Source organism: Rhinatrema bivittatum, chromosome 3, assembly GCF_901001135.1.
Source record: "Rhinatrema bivittatum chromosome 3, aRhiBiv1.1, whole genome shotgun sequence".
NCBI lineage: Eukaryota > Metazoa > Chordata > Amphibia > Gymnophiona > Rhinatrematidae > Rhinatrema > Rhinatrema bivittatum.
Genome location: NC_042617.1, coordinates 236,752,522 through 236,778,153, shown reverse-complemented (window position 1 = coordinate 236,778,153; position 25,632 = coordinate 236,752,522). Strand labels below are relative to the sequence as shown.

The following is a 25,632-nucleotide window of genomic DNA, read 5'->3' as shown; positions in this document are numbered from 1 at the left end:
TCAATCAGACTCTCGCGTTTCTTCAGGACATACCTTAATGAGCGCCAAGACAACAGAGCTTCTTTTCTACCATGGGCAGAATTCTGCCACAATAACCATGTGGGGAGCTCATCTGCGTCCTCACTCTTTCAAGTAGTCTTCAGCTGACAGCCGAGGGTACCACTTCCAGTTTCAGTCTCAGTCTCTTGCGCTGCGGCCAACGATATGGGTCACAATTTTTAAGATCTATGGCAGAAAATACATCAGCTGCTTACTATGGCTGCCAGCCAGTTCAAATAACAAGCAAAAGACATCAACCTGTGCCTCAAGATGCCTTCCACTAAATTTGCACCATTTCCCATTACCCGCCAGCCTATCAACTGAAACTTTCATCTATGCTCAAGATGCACAATGTATTCCATATGTCTCTTCTGAAGCCAACAGTTCTGTCATGGCCATCACAAGGCCAGTGGATTAGCAAATGTGTAAACAGGATGCTGGACTTGATGGACCCACCAGTCTGACCCAGTACGGTAACTTCTTATGTTCTCTCCAACCTGTGGAAGTGATCTCCAAAGAAGATAAGGAGTACGAGGTCCAGATGATCTTAGACTGCAGAAGGCCTCAAAATAAAGTACAGCATCTCATATCCTGGTGGGACTTCGGTCCAGAAGAAAATTCATCAGAACCTGTGTCTAACCTCCAAGCCCCCCAGATGGTAAAAGAATGCCATCATCAGTCTCCCCAGAAGCCTTAGGTTAGAGGCCTGGGGAGGGGGTTCAGAAGGGGGGGTACAGTAACATTTGCCAGTCACAGGGTCCTCCCACAACCGACAGCGCTCACCCCATGACTCCATAAAACCTCCAAGTGCGGCATGAATGCTTCCAACAAAAACTGCCAGCTTCTTCAGCAGTAGAAATACTGCCATGACACTGCCAATGCCATCTGTCCCCAGTCCCTTCTAGGCATGTGCATGCAGGGTACCTTTTCAAGGACCTGCAGAGGGAAACCTCTAATTGGTGCCCCCTGATGACATCTTTGCAGCCGAGTTCTTAAGCCCCAGCTGTGCTCTAGTCTAGTGTCTCAGCATCAAGTTCCCTGCAGCCTTGCAGTGGGTGTTGCTACGGACCCTGACTATATCTTGCTTGCCACCTGCCCTGACCCTCAGCTTGATCCCTGTAACTATCTGATCACTGCCTGTCCTGACCGCCCTTTGGGACATTCACTTAAATCCTGCCAGCCCAAGACTCAACCTGCGGGGAATGGGGCTGGTACAGGTGAAAGTCCAGCTCAGTCCCAGCCTAGGGCGCGTCCACCAGTTGTTGGCCTGCCACAGCTCAAAGGTTCACAACTGTGATTAGGGATCCCCAGTGGCTCTGCTCGGGCTCTCTTTGGCTGCGGTGGGATTTTATTTATTTTTTTATTTTAAAAGTTTGTATATACCGCGAAATGGTCAGGGTCTGGCCATCTAAGCGGTTTACAATAACACATACCGGTACATAATTTAAAAAACAAACAGTATACATTCATTCATATATAAAGCAGTAAAAATTAATAATTAGTGCCCTAACAGAATAAAATTCCAACAATATAGATGGGATGGGGTCCACTGCGGCCCTGCCAGGACTCTCATCGGGCCATGGTGGGATGGATTCTGCCATGATCCCACCAGGACCCTCTGCTGCTGTGAGATGGGTGATGCTGGCGGTGCCTAGGGTGCTCCTCAGCTCATGGTGCCCAGGAGAGCACCCAGATTGCACTACAGAGAAGCCGGCTCTGCTGCTGTTCCCTCAAGCGTGCTGCCCTGAGCAATTGCACAGTATGCACAGCTTCTGCTAATGGTCTGTAGGATCTTTAAACTGACAGTGCAAGTGTTGGTGTAATGTCAACTGCCAATCTCCACAGGAGCTGCTATCCCTCCTTGTGAACCTATTCTTGAAGCAGAGGCCAGCTTGAGGCCCAGATGCAGTAGCAGCAACATATTGTGAATGTGCAGAGATCAGGGGCTGAGATAGCACTGGCTTAAGCACTCCCAGGCCCTGCCTCTTGTACAGAATCCAGAAGGAGGCAAGAGCACGGCAGGGCTTCGGAGTAGAGGAGTGCCCTTGCTCAGTCCCCAGCCTGCATGCGTAAACAATGTATTGTTGCTGCATCTACAGTCAAACCTCAGACTAGCATATGCTTCTAGAGAAACAGGGAGAAAGTTATGAGAAAGAGAAGGTGGGAGAGAGAGTTTGTGAAGGGGGAGAAAGTCCTTAGGGAGGGAGGGTGGTGTTTGCTTGTGGGAGAAAGGGAGCAATGGGGTGGGGATAGAAGCTGCATTTTTTTTTCCAAAGGTGGCAACCCTGTGTTGTATGCTTCTCACCCAGTAAAAAATATACTTTGTAGCTGTAAGAGTGCTCTACTATGTAGCATATTCCTGATGATGTCCTGGAGGGGAACAGTACCCACCTTCTAGCATAAGTCCTGTCTGCAGTTTTTATGCTGTAACCTTTTTCAAACCCAATGGCTTTTGAGCACTCTTCCCCTCACTGGGAGATACATCAGAACACTGGCCCAATCTTCTTGTAGATTAGTTTCATCCAAATCAAACAGGAAGCGGATTGTTTTTTCTTGGTTCAAATCCCCTCCCCCTTAGTTAAAATGTTTCCCTAGTTCCTCTATATTAGATAGGATTTCCCCTTCGATCTTGCCAGTATATGTTAGGTCACATGACAAGGCAAACAGCATGGCTTCAAATCTTAAAACCGAAAACGCTGCAGAGAAGCAAAGGTGCTGAATGTGGAACCAGGGTAATGAAAAAGTAGTAGTTTATATGTGATTAGAAGACAAATTATACACCTGCAGATACAAAACAAACTTTACAACTGATTTAAATTTTGCAATACAAGCTTTACTATTGATAAAATTAAAAGAATCTCTGGAATATTAAATTCCCCAACTCCACGTTTTCACTTGTTTCAAACTATATTTTTTGGAGTGGAAAATGTCAGATCCTGCAGTAAAAAATACTAAAAAAGACTCCATATCAAAGGAAAACAATGAAGCGAGGATAAATGAATATACAAAGTTTCCAGATGCGGTAAGAATTTTGTACATAAAATGATTTGTGGCTTTAAAATGTCATTGTTAGTTATCTTTGCACTGGTGCAGATGTTGGAGATGGGCAAGATGCCGGTTGAACGGCTGGCTCAGCCCTGATTAAAATTACTTTTCCAGGGAAGTGATTCTAGACCTGTGTCCTCCCTTTCTAGTATTTTATGAAAGTTCTACTAAAAGTTAATAAAACAGGAAAATATTACTTTAAGGCAGCAGTGGTTACTGAAGAGTTAAATAACTGTCTGGGTGGAACGGGTTATACAAAGGTTTTCCACTTGAAGCTCTACTTTTATTGTTAAATTGCTCTGAAACTGCCAGCTTTTTTTCACGAGAGGTCTTGTTGGCGTACCTTTTGATACAGAAGGGCAAACGATCCCATTTTCCTGTACAAATGCTTGTTTTGTCCATACTTGGAAGAGGCTGGAGGAAATTGCAAGGGTGGGTCACAGATGAGCTGCAGATGTACAAGAAAGATTTCTGTTTGTAAACTGGAGCGTTTGTAAAGTTCAGTCACGTATAACCCCTCCTAACTTTGCTGCTTTCAAAAATAAATGAATTAATCTGGACTATGGAACAGATTCCGATTGAAGACATTTCAAATTTTTCCTCTTCTCCTGAAAATAATAATGCCGTGTCCCAGAGGAAGCTCAGTCAGTTTCAGCTGTCCTGTGTTTTTTTTTTTTTTTAGCAGAAGGACTTACGATACAGCACTTCTGTCGTAGGCGCAGTACTGCTGTGCTGTTACCTTTTTTTTTTTTTTTCTTTTTTAATTTCCTGATTCAAAGCAGCAGTACTCGGTGCATTCTTCAGAACATGAGCTTATTGGTTTTGTTTTTTGTTGTTGTTGTTTGTTTTTAGGGGGGGGGGGAGAGAGAGGCTTGATTCCTGCTATTTTGGGTCTTATCCCCTGGATCTTCTCTTTTTTTTGTTTTTAACATTGTATTTATGCAATGTATTTTCATGGTGTTTACAGAATAAAAGGTTTTCACTTTTTTTTAACCTAAGTTCAGTACGAACCAAGGCTTATCAAATGGTACTGAATGTCTTTTGTGTTGCACTTTGTGTTTTAATGTTTGTGACCAACTCCCATAATGTTGCAATGGCTGGATCTAGCTCCACCAGCCTTTGTGGGAGGACATCAGACTTTCCTACTTTTTAAAGTTAGCAGAAGTGATTTGGGGGGAGAGGGGCGGGGGAAGAGCTGGCAGTTTTCTGACAAGTACATGAGGGGTTGAACTGAAGACTATCTAGATGTCCTACTTTCTAGTCTTCATTTATATATATATATTTTTCCCAGACATCACCTTTCAGGTTGGTGCTTCTCAACAAGTGTGCCTTGGGAGAAAGCATCTTTCCTTTGCTACAATGCTAGCAATCCCAACATGGCCCATAGTAACTAGATAGTGCACAGGCCGAAGTAGAAAAGTGTGTTCAGCTGCCAGCACAATTTTACCTGCAATTAAATGCAGCAAGGAGTTTTGCATGCAGAGAATATGCATTGGGAAATGTGCAGTTAGCTTAGCACCCTCGCATGGAAATTCCGTGTAAACGAAGGCATTAAGCAATAAGCATTCCCTCCCAATGCAGAGAAGTGTGCTGGCCTAACCTGGATTTTCTTAGCGCTTGTAACTTAACTCCATCTCTGACCCAGGAGTTAAGTTTCCAGCGTTGTTGTCATCTTGCGGAAGTTCAGTCTACAGCCGGAGGCAGCATAATATTTGAAAAGGAGATGCTTCAGGGGCTTTTTTTTTTTTTTTTAATGGCATCTTTAGAAAACAAATAAAAACTTAATCCAGTTCTCTGCCCCCACACCCTCTCCAAAAGTTGCAGTTGTCAAACTTATTTTCTTCAATGCATAAAAGAAACATAACTTTTATTCTCCACTTTTCGGCACTATTAAGATAGTAACATAGTAATGACGGCAGAAAAAAAGACCAAAATGGTCCATCTAGTCTGCCCAGCAAGCTTCCCAAGGTAGTTACCCCCTTACACACTCAGAGGGCACAGGTCAACAAGACTGTGATGAGCAGCTCTACACCCCTCTCCCCTCTGAGTTAATGTGCATTTGGTACTTTTTAACTCCCAATGCATTAGCTCACTGCATCTGGAGTTTTAAAAAAATGTAATCTGTGCATTAAGAAACTGTGAGCTGGATTTCAGTGCACAGGTTTAACGCAAAGGTTATTAAGAACAAAAGAAAATGCCATACTGGGTCAGACCAAGGGTCCATCAAGCCCAGCATCCTGTTTCCAACAGTGGCCAATCCAGGCCATAAGAACCTGGCAAGTACCCAAACACTAAGTCTATTCCATGTTACCATTGCTAATGGCAGTGGCTATTCTCTAAGTGAACTTAATAGCAGGTAATGGACTTCTCCTCCAAGAACTTATCCAATCCTTTTTTAAACACAGCTATACTAACTGCACTAACCTCATCCTCTGGCAACAAATTCCAGAGTTTAATTGTGTGTTGAGTAAAAAAGAACTTTCTCCGATTAGTTTTAAATGTGCCCCATGCTAACTTCATGGAGTGCCCCCTAGTCTTTCTACTATCCGAAAGAGTAAATAACCGATTCACATCTACCCGTTCTAGACCTCTCATGATTTTAAACACCTCTATCATATCCCCCCTCAGTCGTCTCTTCTCCAAACTGAAAAGTCCTAACCCCTTTAGTCTTTCCTCATAGGGGAGTTGTTCCATTCCCCTTATTTTGGTAGCCCTTCTCTGTACCTTCTCCATCGCAATTATATCTTTTTTGAGATGCGGCGACCAGAATTGTACACAGTATTCAAGGTGCGGTCTCACCATGGAGTGATACAGAGGCATTGACATTTTCCGTTTTATTCACCATTCCCTTTCTAATAATTCCCAACATTGTGTTTGCTTTTTTGACTGCCGCAGCACACTGAACCGACAATTTCAATGTGTTATCCACTATGACACCTAGATCTCTCTCTTGGGTTGTAGCACCTAATATGGAACCAACATTGTGTAATTATAGCATGGGCTATTTTTCCCTATATGCATTACCTTGCACTTATCCACATTAAATTTCATCTGCCATTTGGATGTCCAATTTTCCAGTCTCACAAGGTCTTCCTGCAATTTATCACAATCTGCTTGTGATTTAACTACTCTGAACAATTTTGTATCATCTGCAAATCTGATTATCTCACTCGTCGTATTTCTTTCCAGATCATTTATAAATATATTGAAAAGTAAGGGTCCCAATACAGATCCCTGAGACACTCCACTGTCCACTCCCTTCCACTGAGAAAATTGTCCATTTAATCCTACTCTCTGTTTCCTGTCTTTTAGCCAGTTTGCAAACCACGAAATGACATCGCCACCTATCCCATGACTTTTTACTTTTCCTAGAAGCCTCTCATGAGGAACTTTGTCAAACGCCTTCTGAAAATCCCAAGTATACTATATCTACCGGTTCACCTTTATCCACATGTTTATTAACTCCTTCAAAAAAGTGAAGCAGATTTGTGAGGCAAGACTTGCCCTGGGTAAAGCCATGCTGACTTTGTTCCATTAAACCATGTCTTTCTATATGTTCTGTGATTTTGATGTTTAGAACATTTTCCACTATTTTTCCTGGCACTGAAGTCAGGCTAACCGGTCTGTAGTTTCCCGGATCGCCCCTGGAACCCTTTTTAAATATTGGGGTTACATTTGCTATCCTCCAGTCTTCAGGTACAATGAATGATTTTAATGATAAGTTACAAATTTTAACTAATAGGTCTGAAATTTCATTTTTTAGTTCCTTCAGAACTCTGGGGTGTATACCATCCGGTCTGGGTGATTTACTACTCGCATTGGTCTGTGTGGAAGACAGAAAAGGAGGAGGGTCAGGAGCAGGTAACCCTCACTGTAGTGGCTTAGCTACGGGTGGGCCTGGGTGGGCAGTGGCCCACCCACTTTTCATTCAGGCCCATCAAATGTTTCCAGGACACTGCAGGCAGCATCGGCAATGCAGAGGGCGGCACCCAATGGAGAAAAAAAATCAATAAGGGCGCGCTATCCTATTCAAAAACAAGTTACCCAAGTTGTGCTGTGCAGAAACCATGTCAAGAGTCAGGCAATCGGCACTTCAGCAAGCGGTAGGATCATGGTGCACAAAGCCGCTAAACTCTCACAAATGGAGCAAGTTTGAGTGGCCAGGGCTGCACCGCCCAAGAGGAGTCTGCACGCACCGCACAGGATGCACGTTTGCGTTGCAGAGGTCAGAGAGGAGCACATAGGCAGCCCAGTAGACTGCACGAACCTGTTAGGAGTAAGTATTTTATTTTTATTTATTTAACAGTTTTTTATACCGACCTTCATAGTAAATTACCATATCGGATCGGTTTACAATTTAACAAAGGGAAAAACTAGAGTAACAGATTCACGTAAACGAAAGATAACAATAAGTAGGAATAAGTCAAAGTTACAATCAACAGGGGGAGAGAACTTGGAAGCTTGCAACAAGCTGGAAAGGAGATAGGCCGGTAAAATAAATTTTACCATAGAGTGTACAAGTTAAAAACTTAAAGATGGTGCTTTAACCTGAATGTCTCAGAGTCCATTTATTTTTTCTTTGAGAAACGGAGTGCCAGACCGGGTAGGAATGAAGGCCAACTAGTGATTGTCTGGTGGTTCAGGGAAGGTTTGTTGAAAGAGCCAGGTTTTAAGTCTTTTTCTGAAAGTTAAAAGGCATGGCTCCAGTCTGAGGTTTGATGGGATACTGTTCCAGATCGATGGGCCTGCTATCGAAAAGGCTCTGTCTTTGGTCGTAGCGAGGCGTGTGGCTTTAGTGGGGGGAACATTAAGAGTGCCCTTGTAAATGTCTCTAGTAAAGTAAAGGGTCAGGTGACCGAGGCAGGTGAGTCGCGGCACTCTGGCTGCCTTCCTTGCACACCCCACACTACGGAGAGGAAACCTTTATTATTCAGCAGGGCTGAATGCTAAGGGAGGTAAAGCACTCATCTGGCAGTGCTGGCAGTAGTGAAAGAAGCCGGATGGAAGAGGGGGGAAAGGGGGAGGGGAGGGGTCTTGAGTGTGAGGAGGATGTTGGAGATGGGCTTGGAGGGGGAGAGGGGAATGAGTGTGAAGGGGCAAGATATTAGCTGGGAGGTGAGGGGAAATGAGTGTGAGGGGATATAGCTGGACTGTGAGGGGGAGGGCTTGAGCGTGAGGAAGGGGTTTGAGCCAGAGTTGCTGACTGGATTTTCTGCGGACAGTACGGATTTTAAGGTACTTTCCAGAAGCTAGACGGAGGGCTAAAATGTCCGGACAATATCCAGATTTTAACTCTCCAGTCGAGCACAGCTAAGTTTTTATTTGCATTGCCTTACCCAGACTGAATATGCTGTGGTTTAACTCCACAGGCAGTGGTGGCTCTGCAGCTGCTGACAGTTGCCTGCTTATTCAGGCACACCCCCTCTCCTTATAGCCATGAATCCTCCTGCTCACCGCCAACGTTAAGTAAGCTCAGCCCAGCCAAAAATTCATTTCTGGCTACGCCACTGAGATAGAGGAAGCCGCTTCTTCAACTCCAAGCTTTATTTACATGTAAAACAATTAACAGAGTCTTACTGTGCATAAACTGAAGACAAGAGCTTTCAGGTTAGTCTGGGCTACTGAAATAAGTACAGGTAAAATGAAAATAATTATGCAGGGTTAGCCAGGTTAACTGCTGCTCACTGCTTCAACAGCAGGGGGAATGAAGAAATAGGATTTACATCCAGCCAACATCTAACAAGGCATTGATCTGAGCAGTATGAGTATACAAACATTGGGGTAACTTGCTCGATATGACAGTTACTACTCTCAAACATTAAGCCTTATACTTCACTTTGATACAGCTCCAACACTGCTCTCTGCATCAATGGCAGGGGTAGAAGGAAATTAGAATCAGAAAAAGGGCCCTGAACTCAGCGGTCGGAGTAACAGATAAGTATGAGAAAATAAGTGTGAAAGCTTGCTGGGCAGACTGGATGGGCCTATTGATTTTCTTCTGCCGTCATTTCCAAGTTTCTTTGTTTCTATATTTCTATATAGTACTGACCAGAGATAAAAGAGAGCCACAAGGTAAGAAAACTCCCAAGCACCTCTACTTCAGTCACAGTTAACCCTTTATATCCATCTGCACTGAATTCAGCAGAAGCTGGGAACATGCAGGCTGACCATCAGTTGAATGTATAATAGTAACCATAGAAACTATGCAAAGTAAAGCATGCAGACAGCATTAGTAACAGAAACAGACAAGTTGCTGTGGAAGCATGGCATTGTGCAATGGCCTAAGAACATGCCATACTGGGTCAGACCAAAGGTCCATCCTGTTTCCAACAGTGGCCAATCCAGGCTATAAGAACCTGGCAAGTACCCAAAAACTAAGGCTATCCCATGCTACTGATGCTAGTAATTGCAGTGGCTATTTTCTAAGTCAACTTGATTAATAGCAGGTAATGGACTTCTCCTCCAAGAACTTACTCAAACTTTTTTTAAACCAGCTACACTAACTGCACTAGCCACATCCCTTGGCAACAAATTCCAGAGTTTAATTGTACGTTGAGTGAAAAAGAACTTTCTCCAATTAGTTTTAAATGTGCTACATGCTAACTTCATGGAGTGCCCCCTAGTCCTTCTATTATCCGAGAGAGTAAATAACCGATTCACATTTACCCATTCTAGACCTCTCATGATTTTAAACATCTCTATCTTATCTTATCTTAGAGAAGGATGGGAGAACGAGAGAGATGTGGACCAATCTAAAAGGAGCAATCACCAAGGCAACTGCTCTATATGTTAGAAACATAAAGAAAAGCAAAAGAAAATTGAAACCTATCTGGTTCTCAAAGGAGGTGGCTGACAAAATTAAAGCTAAAAGAACAGCATTCAAGAAATATAAAGGATCCCAAAGGGAGGAGCACAAAGAAGAATATTTGTATCAACTGAGGGAGACGAAGAAAACAATGAAGTTGGCAAAAAATCAAGCAGAAGAGAGGATTGCCACGGAGATAAAAAATGGTGACAAAACATTTTTCAGATACATCAGCGAAAAGAGAAAGGTCCAAAGTGGTATAGTGAAATTGAAAGGTGGTAATGATCAATGTGTGGAGACAGACGAAGAAATGGCAGAAATATTAAACGAATACTTCAGCTCTGTGTTCACTAAAGAAGACCCTGGAGAAGGACCATCTCTACACAACAAGAAACTGGAGGGAAGTGGAATAGATGAAAATCCTTTTACAGTAGAAAATGTGTGGGAAGAGCTAAAGAACCTGAAAGTGGACAAAGCCATGGGGCCTGATGGGATTCATCCAAGGATATTGAGGGAGCTCAGAGATGTTCTGGTGGGTCCGCTGTGTGACCTGTTCAATAGATCCCTAGAAACGGGAGTGGTGCCGAGAGATTGGAGAAGAGCGGTGGTGGTCCCGCTTCACAAGAGTGGGAACAGGGAGGAGGCTGGCAACTACAGGCCGGTTAGCCTCACTTCGGTGGTGGGAAAAGTAATGGAGTCTCTGCTGAAAGAGAGAATAGTGAACTATCTACAGTCCGGAGAATCGATGGACCAGAGGCAACATGGATTCACCAGGGGAAGATCCTGTCAGACAAATCTGATTGACTTTTTTGACTGGGTAACCAAGGAATTGGATCAAGGAAGAGCGCTCGATGTCATATACTTGGATTTCAGCAAAGCTTTTGATACGGTTCCGCACAGGAGACTGGTGAATAAAATGAGAAGCTTGGGAGTGAGTGCCAAGGTGGTGACCTGGATTGCAAATTGGTTGATGGACAGAAGACAATGTGTGATGGTAAACGGAACCTTCTCTGAAGAGAGAGCAGTTTTAAGTGGTGTACCGCAAGGATCGGTGTTGGGACCGGTCCTGTTCAATATCTTTGTGAGCGACATTGCGGACGGGATAGAAGGTAAGGTTTGTCTTTTTGCGGATGACACTAAGATCTGCAACAGAGTGGACACGCCGGAAGGAGTGGAGAGAATGAGACGGGATCTAAGGAAACTGGAAGAGTGGTCGAAGATATGGCAGCTGAGATTCAATGCCAAGAAGTGCAAAGTCATGCATATGGGGAGCGGAAATCCGAATGAACTGTATTCGATGGGGGGGGGGGGGGGGAAAGGCTGACGTGCACGGAGCAGGAGAGGGACCTTGGGGTGATAGTGTCTAATGATATGAAGTCTGCGAATCAATGCGACAAGGCGATAGCAAAAGCCAGAAGAATGCTGGGCTGCATAGAGAGAGGAATATCGAGTAAGAAAAGGGAAGTGATTATTCCCTTGTACAGGTCCTTGGTGAGGCCTCACCTGGAGTACTGTGTTCAGTTCTGGAGACCGTATCTACAAAAAGACAAAGACAAGATGGAAGCGGTACAGAGAAGGGCGACCAGGAAGGTGGAGGATCTTTATCGCATGACGTACGAGGAGAGATTGAAGAATCTAAATATGTACACCCTGGAGGAAAGGAGGAGCAGAGGTGATATGATACAGACTTTCAGATACTTGAAAGGTTTTAATGATCCAAAGGCAACGACAAACCTTTACCATAAGAAAAAAATCAGCAGAACCAGGGGTCACGATTTGAAGCTCCAGGGAGGAAGATTCAGAACCAATGTCAGGAAGTATTTCTTCACGGAGAGGGTGGTGGATGCCTGGAATGCCCTTCCGGAGGAAGTGGTGAAGACCAGAACTGTGAAGGACTTCAAAGGGGCGTGGGATAGACACTGTGGATCCATAAAGTCAAGAGGCCGCCAATGAAGAGTAGGTGACTCGCCAGAATGATGGCTACTGCCTGGAGACAATACCCTTATTCGATAAACATACACAAGGTTACTGTGACTCCAACATCACTCTAAGCTTCAACAGCAAGAGGAAATGTGGAAAAAAGGATTTGCACTCACAAAGACGGGAGTAGCTGGCTTGTTACGGCGGTTACTACCCCAAACCAAATAACCAAATTACTACCTCCACCTTCCTCTATTCCTGATGCCTTTCAACTAGCTTGATCACTCCATTCTTATACTTCACTTTCAATGCATATCCAGCATAGTTCTCTGCTTCAACAGCAGGGGAGAAGAAAAACTGTTACTTCACACATCCAGCAGAGCTCTCTGCTTAAACGGCAGGGGAGAAGAAAAAAGGGTTCGCACTCACAAAGCGGGGAGTAGCTGGCTTGTTACGGCGGTTACTACCCCAAACCAAATGTACCTGATACTTCACTCTCGACGCATATCCAGCATGGCTCTCTGCTTCAACGGCATGGGAGAAAGACTGATACATCACGAATTTCCAGAATAGCTCTCTGCTTCAACGGCAGGGGAAAAGAAAAACTGATACTTCACGCATATCCAGCATAACTTCAACGGCAAGGGAGAAGAAAAAAGGATTCACACTCACAAAGCGGGGAGTAGCTGGCTTGTTACGGCGGTTACTACCCCAAACCAAATGTGCCTGATACTTCACTTTCGATGCATATCCAGCATAGCTCTCTGCTTCAACGGCAGGGGAGAAGATAAACAACCAATAAGGGCTGTATAACATAATCTGGGTAAAAACAAATAAGCATGGGTGTAGCTTGCTTATTGCGGCGGTTACTACCCCTACTACCTCTAACTAATCAAGCTAGATATTTCACTTGGATGCAGATCCACCACCGCTCTCTACATTAATGGTGGGGGTGGAAGGGAAATAGAACCAAGAGCTAAGAGAAACAGATAAGTATGAGAGAAAAAATGAGGGAAGCTTGCTGGGCAGACTGGATGGGCCATTTGGTCGTCTTCTGCCGTCATTTCTATGTTTCTATGTTTCTATAAGGCCATCAAGGAAGGATTAAACAATTTCTTTGCTTCAGTGTTTTACTGAAGAGGATGTTGGGAAGATACCCATTCTGGAAATGGTTTTCAAGGGTTATGATTCAGATGAACTGAACCAAATCACAGTGAACCTGGAAGATGTGGTAGGCCAGATTGACAAACTGAAAAGTAGTAAATCACCTGGACCGGTGGCATACTCCCCAGGGTTCTGAAAGAATTAAACAAATTTCAGACCTATTTCAGTCAATTTGTAACCTATCATTAAAATCATCTGTGTACCTGAAGATTGGAAGATGGCCAATATAACCCCAATATTTTAAAAGGGCTCCAGGGGTAATTGGGAGGAGGAATAGCCTAGTGGTTAGAGCAGTGGACTATGACCCAGGAGACCAGGGTTTGAGTCCTGCTGTTGCTCCTTGTGACCTTGGGCAAGTCACTTTACCCTCCATTGCCTCAGGTACAAAAACTTAGATTGTAAGCCATCTGGGGATAGAGAAATACCTACAGTACCTGAATGTAAACCGGTGTGATATCTCAATTGAGATCAAATGTCGGTATATAAAAATAAATAAATACAAATATCTGGGAAACTTTAGACCGGTGAGGCTGACTTCAGTACCAGGAAAAATTGTGGAAACTTTTATAAAGAATAAAATCACAAACATTTAGATAGACATGGATTTACCCAAGGGAAGTCTTGCCTCACAAATCTCTTGCATTTTTTGAAGGGGTGAATAAACATGTGGACAAAGGTGAACCAGTAGATGTGGTATATTTGGATTTTCAGAAGGCGTTCGACAAAGTCCACATGAGAGGCTTCTAAGAAAACTATAAAGTCATGGGATAGGAGGCGATGTCCTTTTGTGGATTGCAAGCTGGTTAAAAGACAGGAAACAAGGGGTGGAATTAAATGGTCTGTTTTCGTCATGGAAAAAGGTAAACAGTGGAGTACCTCAGGGATCTGTACTTGGCCGGTGCTTTTTAATATATTTAAAAATGATCTGGAAAGGGGTATGAGGAGTAAGGTGATCAATGCTAGAATAGCTAGATAAAATAGCTAGAATGCTATTTTAAACTAAACACTCTAAAGAAACTTAGACCACTACTCCACCGCAACGATTTCCGCACTGTACTACAAGCCACTATATTTTCCAAAATAATTACTGCAACTCCCTACTCCTATGCTTCCCCAAAGCCTCTATTAAACCCCTACAAATGCTACAACACTCTGCTGCTAGAATACTTACAAATACCCGCATAAAAGATCATATCACCCCCATCCTCAGATCTCCACTGGCTCCCTATCTCCTACCGTATCATCTTCAAGACTCTCACTATCATACATAAAACACTACACAACCAGAGCATGCGCTGGCTAAATGACTCCATACAATTCCACACCACCAACAGATCCTCCTATAAAGGTACTCTATGCCTACCTTCCCCACCTTAACACCACAAAAGAACGTGCACTATCCATTGCAGGTCCATCAACCTGGAATTCCATGCCACCCGATCTTCGGCAAGAACAGTGCACTCAGAAATTCAAGAAAAAACTCAAAACCTGGCTCTTTTTAAACAAGCATTTGCCTAATCCCTAATATTTCCAGTTACCCCCCCCCCCCCCCCTTTTTCTCTCCTACTCCTCGCCGCCTGCTCCACCTTATTTATCTACCCTTTAATAGGTCTTCCCCATTATCTTAGCTTACATTCTCATTTAGCCCCCCTCTTTCCTTGTCTCTCCATCCAATCCTCCCTCCCCCCCCCCCCCCCGTGAGCACCTCCGCACGATCTTGATGCTTCTTTTGTTTTTGTAACCTCACAGTTCTGTCTCCTCTTATATTGTTAATATCCTATATTAGTCTTTTACCTTGAAATTCCTTAACTTTGTATTTAATACTGCACCAGTTTCATGTATTTCTCTTTCTTTGTTAATACAGTTCCTTGTAAACCAACATGATGTGCCTACAAATGTCGGTATATAAAAAACCTTAAATAAATAGATAAATTTGTGGATGATAAAAAATTATGCAGCATAGCTAAATCTCATGCGGATTGTGATAAATTGCAGGAGGACTTTGCGAGACTGGAAGGTTGGGCTTCCAAATGGCGGATAAAATTTAATGTGGACAAGTGCAAGGTGTTGCATATAGGGAAAAATACTCCTTGCTGTAGTTAAACAATGTTAGGTTCCATATTAGGAGCTACCACCCAGGAATAAAATCTAGGCATCATAGTAGATAATACTTTGAAATTGGCTCAGTGTGCTGTGGGGATCAAAAAAGCAAACAGAATGTTAGGAATCATTAAAAAAGGAATGGCAAATAAAATGATGGATGTGATAATGCCTCTGTATCGCTCCATGGTGAAGACCACACCTTGAATACTGTGTGCAGTTCTGGTCACCGCATCTCAAAAAAGATATAGTTGTACTGGAGAAAGTGCAGAGAAGTGCGACCAAAATAAGTGGCATGGAACGACTGCCCTATGAGGTAAGGCTAAGGAAGTTAGAGCTGTTCAGTTTGGAGAAGAGATGACTGAGGGGGGGATATGATAGAGGTCTACAAAATCATGAAAGTACTTGATCAAGTTTATGTAATTCGCTTATTTACTCTTTGATAACAGGACTAGGAGGCACTCCATGAAGTTAGCAAGTAGCTCATTTAAAACAAATCAAAGAAAATATTTTTCACTTAGTGCATATTTAAGCTCTGGAATTCATTTCCAGAGGATGTGTTTCCAGCAGTTAGTGTAGCTGGGTTTAAAAACATGTGGATAAGTTCCTAGAGGAAAAATCCATAAACTGCTATTAATTATATAAAACAATAGTAGCTTGAGATTTATTTAATGTTGGGGTACTTGTGACTTGGATTGGCCACTGTTGGAAACAGGATACTGGGCTTGATGGACCCTTGGTCTGACCCAGTATTGCAATTCTTATGTTCAACAGTGAATAAACAGCAAGGCTTATATGGAGACAGGATAAACACAGCAGCAGTGAATGGCAGAGATCTTGTGCACTCTTCTCCTGTCCCTCCCACATCTGTTGCCTGGAGTATAGGGTTTTCTCTGGGGTGGTATTTTTACTTGAAGTGAACACTGTCCCAGGCCCTAGATATCTTTGCTGCAGGACCTTTTCAGCTGACAGCAGAAAGAGGAGAAAATCATCCAGAGTTCGTCAGGCAGGAATGATTTATGGAGAGGTAAGGGAGGTAAGTGTTCTAAGGCATTGAAGGGAGATGAGGGTGAACGCTTGGTGGGTAATGTTGGATGAGATGGCTGTGAATACTTGGGAGAAGAAGCCAAGGGACATTATCATAGTATTAGGCACCACTGCCTCTGCTCACTAGGGTGGGAAGAGGATTGAGAGGAAAAGTCCAGCCATATTAGTGGAGGCGGAAGCATATGATAAAACATACCAGGGGCCATGGGGTAGATGCAGGGCCACTGCATTCCAATAGGTGAACTACGTGGTCACCTAGGGCGCCAGCCATGTGGAGCTGCAAGCGGAGCCCATCCCACTCATAACCAAGAGAAGCAGAGTCTTGGGGGGACATGTGCGGCGCCTGTGTGTGTGTGTGTGTGTGTGTGTGTGTGTGAGAGATTGAGTGAGAGGAATTGTGTGTATACAAGAGAGCAATGGGAAGGGTGCATGTGTGTGTGAGAGAAGGGGGCCTGTTTGAGTGAATGAGGTCGGGGCCTGAGCCAGGGCCTGGATCGGGTGGGAGGGAGGGTGGGCAGAAGGTTTGTCTAGGATGCCTAATACCCTTGCACCGGCCCTGGGAAAATGTGGGAAAAAGAGACCAAATCTAGGCTAAAGGGCAGTGATGGAGGGAGGGATAGAAAGAGAGGACTAGGTAAGAGGGAGAAGAAGAAATAGAGAGGACCAGGGACTGAGGGAGAGGGGCCTGGGATAGAGTAAGGAAGAAAGGAAAAAAGACCCTGGATAAGGGGCAGGTGATGGAAAAAGGACCCAGGAGAGAGAGAGAGAGGACAGAATATTTGGGACGTACAGAAATGACTCAGGAATAGGGGGAGAGATCTAAGGATAGAGATGGGGGGGAAAAGAGGAGTTGAAGACCGGGGATTCAGGAAGAGGGAGAAAGAGAACACTGGATTTATTTATGTATGTATTTAGAGGTGTTGTATACCCTCGTTCTCCTTCTTAACTAGTTCACCACGGTTTATAACATTCATAAGTATTAGGGAACACTGAGTATATCAATAACCTACACCATTATTAGTTACCGGGCAATGGGTAGAGTATTCGGGTGGTAGCTTGGGAGGGTATTAGGGGGAGAGAAGGGGTATAAGGGTGAAAATGGGAAGCGTTAGGGTGAAAAAATAATCATTCAATCAGTTTGTGTTGAGTTGTATGCATTTTGGAACAGCCATGTTTTCAGGTCTTCTTTGAATTTCTTCTTGTCAGTCGTGGTTCTTAGTTCTTCTGGCATGATGTTCCAAAGTTCAGGATCTGCTATAGATATTGCCCTTTCTCTTGTTTGCGACAGGTGGGAGGTTTGAAATGTAGGGATTGAGAGGAGAACTTTATTTTGTGATCTCAAAGTTTGATGGGGTTTGTGGTGTTTAAGTGGTATTCCAAGAAAATCATTATTTAGGTTAATGATACTGAATATGATTGTTAATGTTTTATATTGGATTCTATATTGAATTGGTAGCCAGTGTAGTGCTTTCAACGAAGGAGTAATGTAATCAAATTTCCTGGCGCTAGATAAGTCTTGTGGCTGCATTTTGCAGACGTTATAGTGGTTTTATGTTACAAGCAGGAAGACCAAGGAGCAGGGAGTTGCAATAGTCAAGGTTTGAAAATATTAGTGTTTGTAGAACAGTTCTGAGGAGTTAGTAAAGGTTTCAGATGACTTATTATCCATAGCTTGCTATAGCCGGACTTCATCGATTTACTGATATGCCATTTCATTGATATGTTTTCATCCAGTTGTACTCTTAGGTCTCTCGCTTGCGTTGATGGATTAATTTGGCAATTTCCTAGGTCTATAGCAGGTGGTAGCATTTTTGGAAGATTTTGGTTTTATGGGGAAAGGATCAGCTTTTTGGTGGATGGAGAGGGGAAAAGGACCTGGGGTGGGGGAGGAGAGAGAGAGGACCTTGGGTTGTAGGAGGGGGGAATCCTGGGAGATAAAGGAGGTAAAGGGGAGATGAGGAATAGAAGAGAGAGGAGAACAAATGGGAAAAGGAGGATAGAAAGAGTAAGAACAGGAAAAGAAATATGGATGAAAAAGAGAGCAAAAAGATTGAAGGAAGAAAAAAGTATTAAAATATTTACGCTGAAGGAAAGACACCAAGAAGGAAAGAGGACACCAGAGAGAGAGAAGGAAAACAAACAAAAAAAATGAACAGAGAAGACCAAAAGATGTGAGAAAAAGGTGCATGCTGAGTCAGAAAAACAAGCCAGAGAAAGCAAAGGTTGGGAACTTTTATTGCCCAATAGATAATATTAATAGATGATCATTGTAAAATATTCTGGGACCAAGCTCAAAGTCTCTGACCTAGACATGTCTTCCATATAGGGAATTGGGAATATGTTGGGAATAGTAGGATTTTGTTGGCTATTTTGACTTTTTCTGATGTATAATTCTCTCGAATGCAGGACATACCTGCAAACACAGAGGTTTTGGGATTGGGCTCAGAAGTATTTTGTGGTAACAAAACTTAAAGAATGTGCATTTAGGAATATTTTGAGATTGGATTACTATAATTTTCTATGGGGACAGTCCACTGGACTTCCCCCTCCCACCAAAATGCACTCACTGCTAGCACTAAAAGGAACAAATATCCCAGATTCACCCACCAGAAATCTGCTAACTTTATCTTCCCTCCCTCCCTCCCTCCCTCCTGGCAGGAGGAGGACAGTGCTGCTTTCCCATGAGTGCTTCCTCTCATGGTTTCAATCTGACTTAACCAATGTGAGGGGCTGTGTAATCTTGCAAAATGTGTCTGTTCAAATGTCAGATTGAAGCTGGCAGATTGGGCGCACAAAAGGTTCTGCTCTCCTGCCAGAGAAAGGGGGCGAGAATCATGCAAATGTTGGTTTGGTGTGCAAACTTGAAAGTGTACCACGAAATAGAGCCGTGCTTTGCAACTTTTTTTTATGTGTTTACACAACATGGATGCTTTTCATGCATCCATGTGTGATGCCTACATAAGGATCAGCACAGTAAACTCTGATTTACTGAGATTAATAACGAAGGGTGTGGCTAAGCAGGAGCAGCTTTCAAAATATGTAAACCTCAATATTGCCTCACAAGAATGAAATGAAGAATTAGTAGCAGAATGGGGGAGATGGATCCTACTAGATATATCTGCCTATGATTTATTTGAATTTATTTTTTGCCAAGGCAGTTGTTTTAACAAAGTTGACAATCCTTCTTGCCATTTTCCTTTTTAAATTTTCAAACATGTTTCTGTAACTTTGTCCTTTTTTCCTTTAGGTTTTTACACATCTTTTGTTTGATATCCCGATCTGTGTCTGCAGAAGGGAGCACCTATTCTCTATCGGACTTTGTCTGCTTTATTGTCCCTCCTCCTATCAGCTGGATTTCTCTCTCAAAGGTGTTTCTTCTACTTTTCTGTGTGATGTACCTCACCTCCAAGTAAACTCCCTAGAAAGAGAAGCTTAGATGCTCCCTGGCTGGATGCAGCAGGTGACAGACAGCAGATCACACAAGGAGTTTGCAGATGTTCGGTTTCTGATCTCACATGTGCCTGTAACAGTAGTGAAAGTTAGCTTGCCTCAGATTCACTCACAGCTGCATTCACGCTTGAAGCAGATTCAGATTACTGACTTCTGTATTAATCCTGGAGTTATTCCGGAAGATGTGTGTACGCCTGGATTAGTTACTGTCTTGAGTCTATCCACTTTCAGCCTTGTACTATGATCCCTTCTGCTAGAACATTTCTCAAATGTGCTTACCAACTTACCATCACCTTTTTGTGCAGCCACAAAAGCCACTGGTTTTGTACTGAACTGCTGCCACGTCTATGGCTCTGTGAGCTCTTTGTGTTAAAGCTTCACACTGGTCTTTGAAGAAAGAGGCCCTGGTGGCAGAAGATAAGGAGTGAAGGCATCTGTCCCAGTGAGAGTTCTGATGGACTTCAGTACCCCACCCTGTCACTTCACACACTTGACCCTTTTCCCCCTCCCCTGCTGGCTCTGCAATAGAGGAGGGAAAGGGAGATTCTTTACCAGATGCTGGTCTACCTCAGGATCCTGGATGTCAGGGAAGCTATGGTAACTGAAGTTGGTTTTAACTGCATCCTTACAGCTCTTGACTGTATTGTTTAGGAATGTTAGGGTGACAATTGGATTTTGAGGTGGGGGTTCAGGCCCACAAGTAATATTTTGTGAGTAAGTAGAGTGGCCTAGTACCCATCTACATTATGGTAAGGCTGGAGGATCCGTCCCTTGACATCTTTGTGTGTCTCTCAATCCGCACATCATTTTTCTCACACTCAGTTCTTTTCTCCCCACCCCTTTCCTTGGGTCCATCTTCATTTCCCTTCTTTACTCAATCTTGCCTTTTATTCCTCTCTTTTTTCTAACTCCTTAGAGTTAGAAAAAAGAGAGGAATCCCTTTATCTCTTATTTCCTCTCCCTGCCTCACTTATTCACGTCACTTCCCCACCTTTCATTTTACCCCCTTTTCCTCTGTCCCTGCTTTCTATTTTATTCTCTTACAAGAGATCCAGGTTTTGTGATTGATGGACTATAGCGCCTATGTCCTTTACAGCTAAAGAGAGCATCAAGAAGGTTCCTCCCTCATATATCTAGAATTAGCTTACTGGTTCTTTCCTCCCTTGAGCCTAATGATCTGGCCATGAGCATTTTAGTGGGTTGGGTGTCCTACAGTCAGTCATTGTGAAAAGATGATTATAGAAGTCATCTCTGAAGGCCAATATCTATAGGCAAGTTTTCAAAGCTTAGGTGCCTTTTGCATGAGTACAATAATTAACCCACCTAGTGGATCTTTAGCTGCTAGAAGGTGTGCATGTATTTTTGTAACGCACATACTTTTGTCTACGTAAAGAGGCATTTTGATGGTAACTTGGAAAACTATGCATGTACTTTATGCTATCTTTTAACACCTGTAAATGTGTACACATACTTCTAGCTGCATAACAAGCCAATATTCAAAGACCATGTATGCAGGAACTTTATATTTAATAATTATCTGGGTTTGTGCAAGCTGAAAAATACATCCATACATTGCCAGTTAAGGTTCCTTATTGAAAATTTCCCATCTATTGTCTAAATCTTTAGCAATCAATCCATTGATTATGGAGGTTTTTCCCCTCAGCTAAGATCTGTTGTGCCTCAGTCTTATATAGGTTTTGATCAAAGCCTTGTTGCTTGGGAATTGCACTTGTATTGCCATTGCAATGTGCTAGCCTTCCTTACCAGAGAGGTGACTTGCATGATATGTAGGATTTACCATAGTTTCATTGCCGTGCAAAGATAAGATCTTGACTAAAGTTCTTTCATTGCAGTGAAAGATGGTGTTGCCAGAAGTGATTCATTCACACCCATTCTATGCCATCATAGCCAAAGCCTCTGGTTTCCTGCAGCAGAATTTTCAAGATGCTGTGGAAAATTTGCATAATTTTGCATGAAGATTAGCCCCTCTGGCTATACAAAATTTATTATTTTTTTTAATTCAAAATAATTAATATTGCTTTCAAACAATATCATAAGCAATGCCTATAGCACTGTCTATAATATATTTGGGGCTGCGGTTTTTAGCGAAAAAGTGCCACCGCCCGTCCCCCCTCCTACAGCAATAACCAGGTAACAAATAGAGATTTATTTTTTTTTAATATAAACTGTAGTATTTAGGCTTACAAATTGGGGTATCTTTGCTTATGCTTTTATGACTCATTTTTTTCTATATTTCATACTTGATAAATAATGAGAAGGTTAGCATGAAAACTGTCAAGATTTATTACATGAATAATGTACACCAAGTGCTAACATTTTTCTGAATATTAGAGATTCTCTAGAGTGGTCTTTATTTCGTTTTTTGATATGTTGCATTTGATGGGTTTTATGAAGTATTTTTCATAATAAATAAATAAATTGGAATCGGTGGGGTAGTGTTAAAATGGTTTTTAGTCATATTTATCCGATAGATCACAACAAGTGAGAAATGGCACTTCTTTCTGAATGGTTTCCTTTAAATACAGGAGTACTTCAAGGCTCTGCACTGTCAGCCATTTTATTTAATATTTATTTGAAGCCACTTTGTAAATTATTAAAATGGTTGGGGTCCACTTTTTTTTTTATATGCAGACTATATCCAATTCTTTTTTTCCATGCTCAACTGACCACAAGACTACCCTAGGATTTCTCTCCATTTTTCTCACCTTGATAAAAAGTTGGCTAACACACAAGCTGGTTTTAAATCTAGATAAAAGAGGATCTTTTTTTTTTTTAATCTAGAAAGGTAAACACTCCAGTTGTAACGACTTTTAATGTTTTAGGGCATCAGCTGCCTATTGTTAAGCATGCAAGAAGTCTTGGAGTAATCTTATAATCTGATTTATCATTTAAGTGTAAACAATTTTTATTGAGCAATATATAAAAACATATACACAATGCCAGGGCGGCATGAGCTCCATTGCTGCCCAATGGCACTGGAATAACAACAGTACCATCGTGCTCTTTTCCTTTGCCTCCGATTTCTCCCCTCCCCCTGCATAGGGATCAGCTTGAGGAACAGAATAATCATAACATCACCATGGGATCACAGGAATAAGTACTATGGGAAACTTTAGAGTCAGAAGCCAGGGACATTTGAACACCCCCCCCCCCCCCCCTCGAAGCTCCAACCTCCCCCTCAGTCATTAACAAGCAGGCTGCGAGCACGATGTGACAAAGATTGGAGGTAGGGTTGCCAAGTCTGCAGAAATTTGCAACGATGCCGCGGAGACAACTGGGCGGCCAGATGTTCCATCTCTGCGAAGCGATGAAGGGCAATCCTCCATTGCCAGTAGGTCGGAGCAGCCAAAGACCACCAGTGGAGTAAGATCAGCTTTTTTTTCCCCACAAGGCAAGCCTTGCGCAGCAGTAGTCGACGCCCGGGCCCCTGAAGTGTGGAGGTGGGGAAACAACCAAACAATAGAGCTGGCGGAGATACCGGAATAAGGAGCCCCATGATATCCGCTAAATATTGCATGATGTGACCCCAGAAGACACGGATACTAGGGCAGCCCGAGAAAACATATGAGAGGGTGCAAACCTCAGCCAGGCATTTTTCACACTGGTCTGTGGTGCGTAATTTGGCCTTAAATAGTACGTGGGGGGCAAGATACACCCGCCATAAAAATTTGTAATGCATCTCTCGCATATACATATTGCTGGAGATGTGTGCGATCCCCGAGAAACTACTCCGAACCATCTCAGGGGTCAGCTGAAACAAATCGTCTCTATTCCATCGCTCCACCAACATCTCTCCCGGGTCACATTTCACTTTACGCTTAAGCCCCTTATGTATCTCCGCCAGCGTAAGCGGAGCTGATTGTTCCAACTTCAACAGCGCATTTTCCTCTTCAAATACTGCAGGAGCCTTAGCGGGCGCCGGTAAAGAGTTCACGTAGTGTTGTAGCTGGAGATTTGGGAAAACCTGGTTAGAGCGAAGCTTGTATAGGGCACTGAAATGAGGGAGCGGAAGAAGGGCCCCCTCCCCATTCAGGACATGACCAAACTGGGTTATACCCTGGGCCGCCCAGTAGCGGAAGGCTCCGGTTTGGGACCCTGGTTGGAATTGAGTGTTCCCTTGTATAGGAAGCAGGTATGCGCATTGAAGAGGAATTTGTAAAATCTTACACATCCTTTTCCAAGCTAGTCGGACAGGCTCCAATAAAACATGGCACCGAAGCGCATCAGGAAGGTGAGAGGTTGGGCCTGGAGAACAAAATGGAGATCTAATGGTGCTACCAAAGTTCTATCTGCATGCATTGGGAGAAAACTGGAGGAGACCAACAGCCACTCCCCAAACAATGCGGAGGTTTCTAGCCAAGTTGTAGTGAGTCAGATCAGGAACTCCCAGGACAACCCCCCTCCCACCTACCGTGAAGCCACCGCATAGCTATTCTGGCCGGTTTGCCCCGCCACAGAAATTTCCGAAGAAATAAGTCCAGCGCACCAATATGTGTTTGCTTAAGAAGGAGGGGGAGGTTTTGGAGCACATAAAGCCATTTGGGAAACAGTCATTTTAAATAAATTGACCCGGCCCACCAGAGAAAGCGGCAAGTCTTTCCAGGCCAATAGCTTATCTTTCGTGTATTGTAGTAACAGGAGTATGTTAAGCGCATACAAGGTCTCTAAGTTCAAGGCCAGTATAATCCCTAAGTATTGACTATGGCCTGCAGCCCACCGAAGCGGAAAAGGCCCCTGCCATCGCTCTCTAACTGCTTCAGGAAACCCAAGGGCTTCAGATTTGTCCCAATTGATCTTTAAACTGGAAAAAAGGCCGAAGGAAAGGAACAATTGTAACACTATGGGAAGGGAGCGCTCCAGCCACGTCAAAAACAAGATGATATCTGCAAAAGCAGCATATTTGAAGATTGCCCCCTGAAAACGTATGCCGCGAACATCCGGGGTTTGCTGGATCAGGCGCAGTAGGGGCTTCAGGGTGAGAAGAAATAGCAAGGGAGACAACGGACAGCCCTGACAGGTGCCACGATGAATGGGTAAAGGTGCGGAACACGAGCTATTTACCAGGATGGTGGCGGTGGGGTCGGACCCATCAAAGCCAATATGGCAAAGTACATAAAACATATATGGCCATTCAACGCGGTCAAATGCTTTTTCAGCATCCAGGCTAGCTACCAGAAAGGACTCCTGCACCCGTTGACATAACACCATCACTACGGTGACCAAGCGGATGTTGTGCAGTGCATAACGTCCGTGAACAAATCCCACTTGGTCAGGCAGTATTAATTCTGGTAGGATGGCCCCCAACCTCTCCGCTAAGATCTTGGCTAACAGTTTTTGATCAAAATTGAGGAGGGATATAGGGCGATAGGCTGGTAGCATAGGGTCCCATCCCTGTTTAGGAATGAGGGTAATGTTTGCAGTATTAGTGTGCTTTGAGTAGGAACCTGTTTGTATCAGTGCATTAAATACCGCTGGCAGCACCACCCCTAATTCACCCAACAAAGTTTTATAAAATTCCACCGTGTAGCCATCAGGACCAGGGGCTTTACAGCGCGGTGCCTTGCGGATGACATTTTAGGACCTCCTGCGTAGTAATGGACCCATTGAGTCGGGTTTGCTGCTCGAGTGTGAGCTGTGGGAGTGGCACCTGAGAGAGAAACTGCTCCATCTCAACCGTGACCGAATGCTCAGATGTGTAAAGAGTCGTATAGTACCGCAACAGAGAGGACAAAATGTCTGAAGTGTCTGTTACTATCCGCCCCTTAGGGTCTCGCATCACCACAATATGTCGGGGCTTACGAGCCTTATGAATTAGGCTAGCCAGCATTTTCCCTGTCTTATTACTATATTGGAACAATTGGTATTGGTAATAGAGAACACTTTTTTTTTTTTTTTGCTCTCTGATGAAGCAAGGTATTTGCCATTTGTGTCGCTAGCAAGTGTTCCCGAGCCTGCCGAGTGTGATCCTTGAGGATGGAGCATTTAGCCTGTTGGAATTGGGCAGTCCGGTATTTGATCAAGTCAGGGAAAGTAAGCGCTGG

The 25,632-nt window shown here is 43.5% G+C and overlaps 1 protein-coding gene across 2 annotated transcripts in view; it reads left to right on the top strand.

Moving 5' to 3' along the window:
* The first annotated feature begins 2,658 nt into the window (after positions 1-2,658).
* The window catches only part of LOC115087300 (two pore calcium channel protein 1-like), a 225,122-nt gene continuing 202,148 nt past the window's right edge, over positions 2,659-25,632 (top strand). The window contains exon 1 of one of the 2 annotated variants that reach the window (XM_029594324.1): positions 2,659-3,061. In XM_029594324.1, the coding sequence (XP_029450184.1) occupies positions 2,966-3,061 (96 nt within the window). In that variant the 5' untranslated portion in view covers positions 2,659-2,965. The remainder of the gene's footprint in view (positions 3,062-25,632) is intronic. The other variant, XM_029594326.1, reaches the window with a different exon arrangement.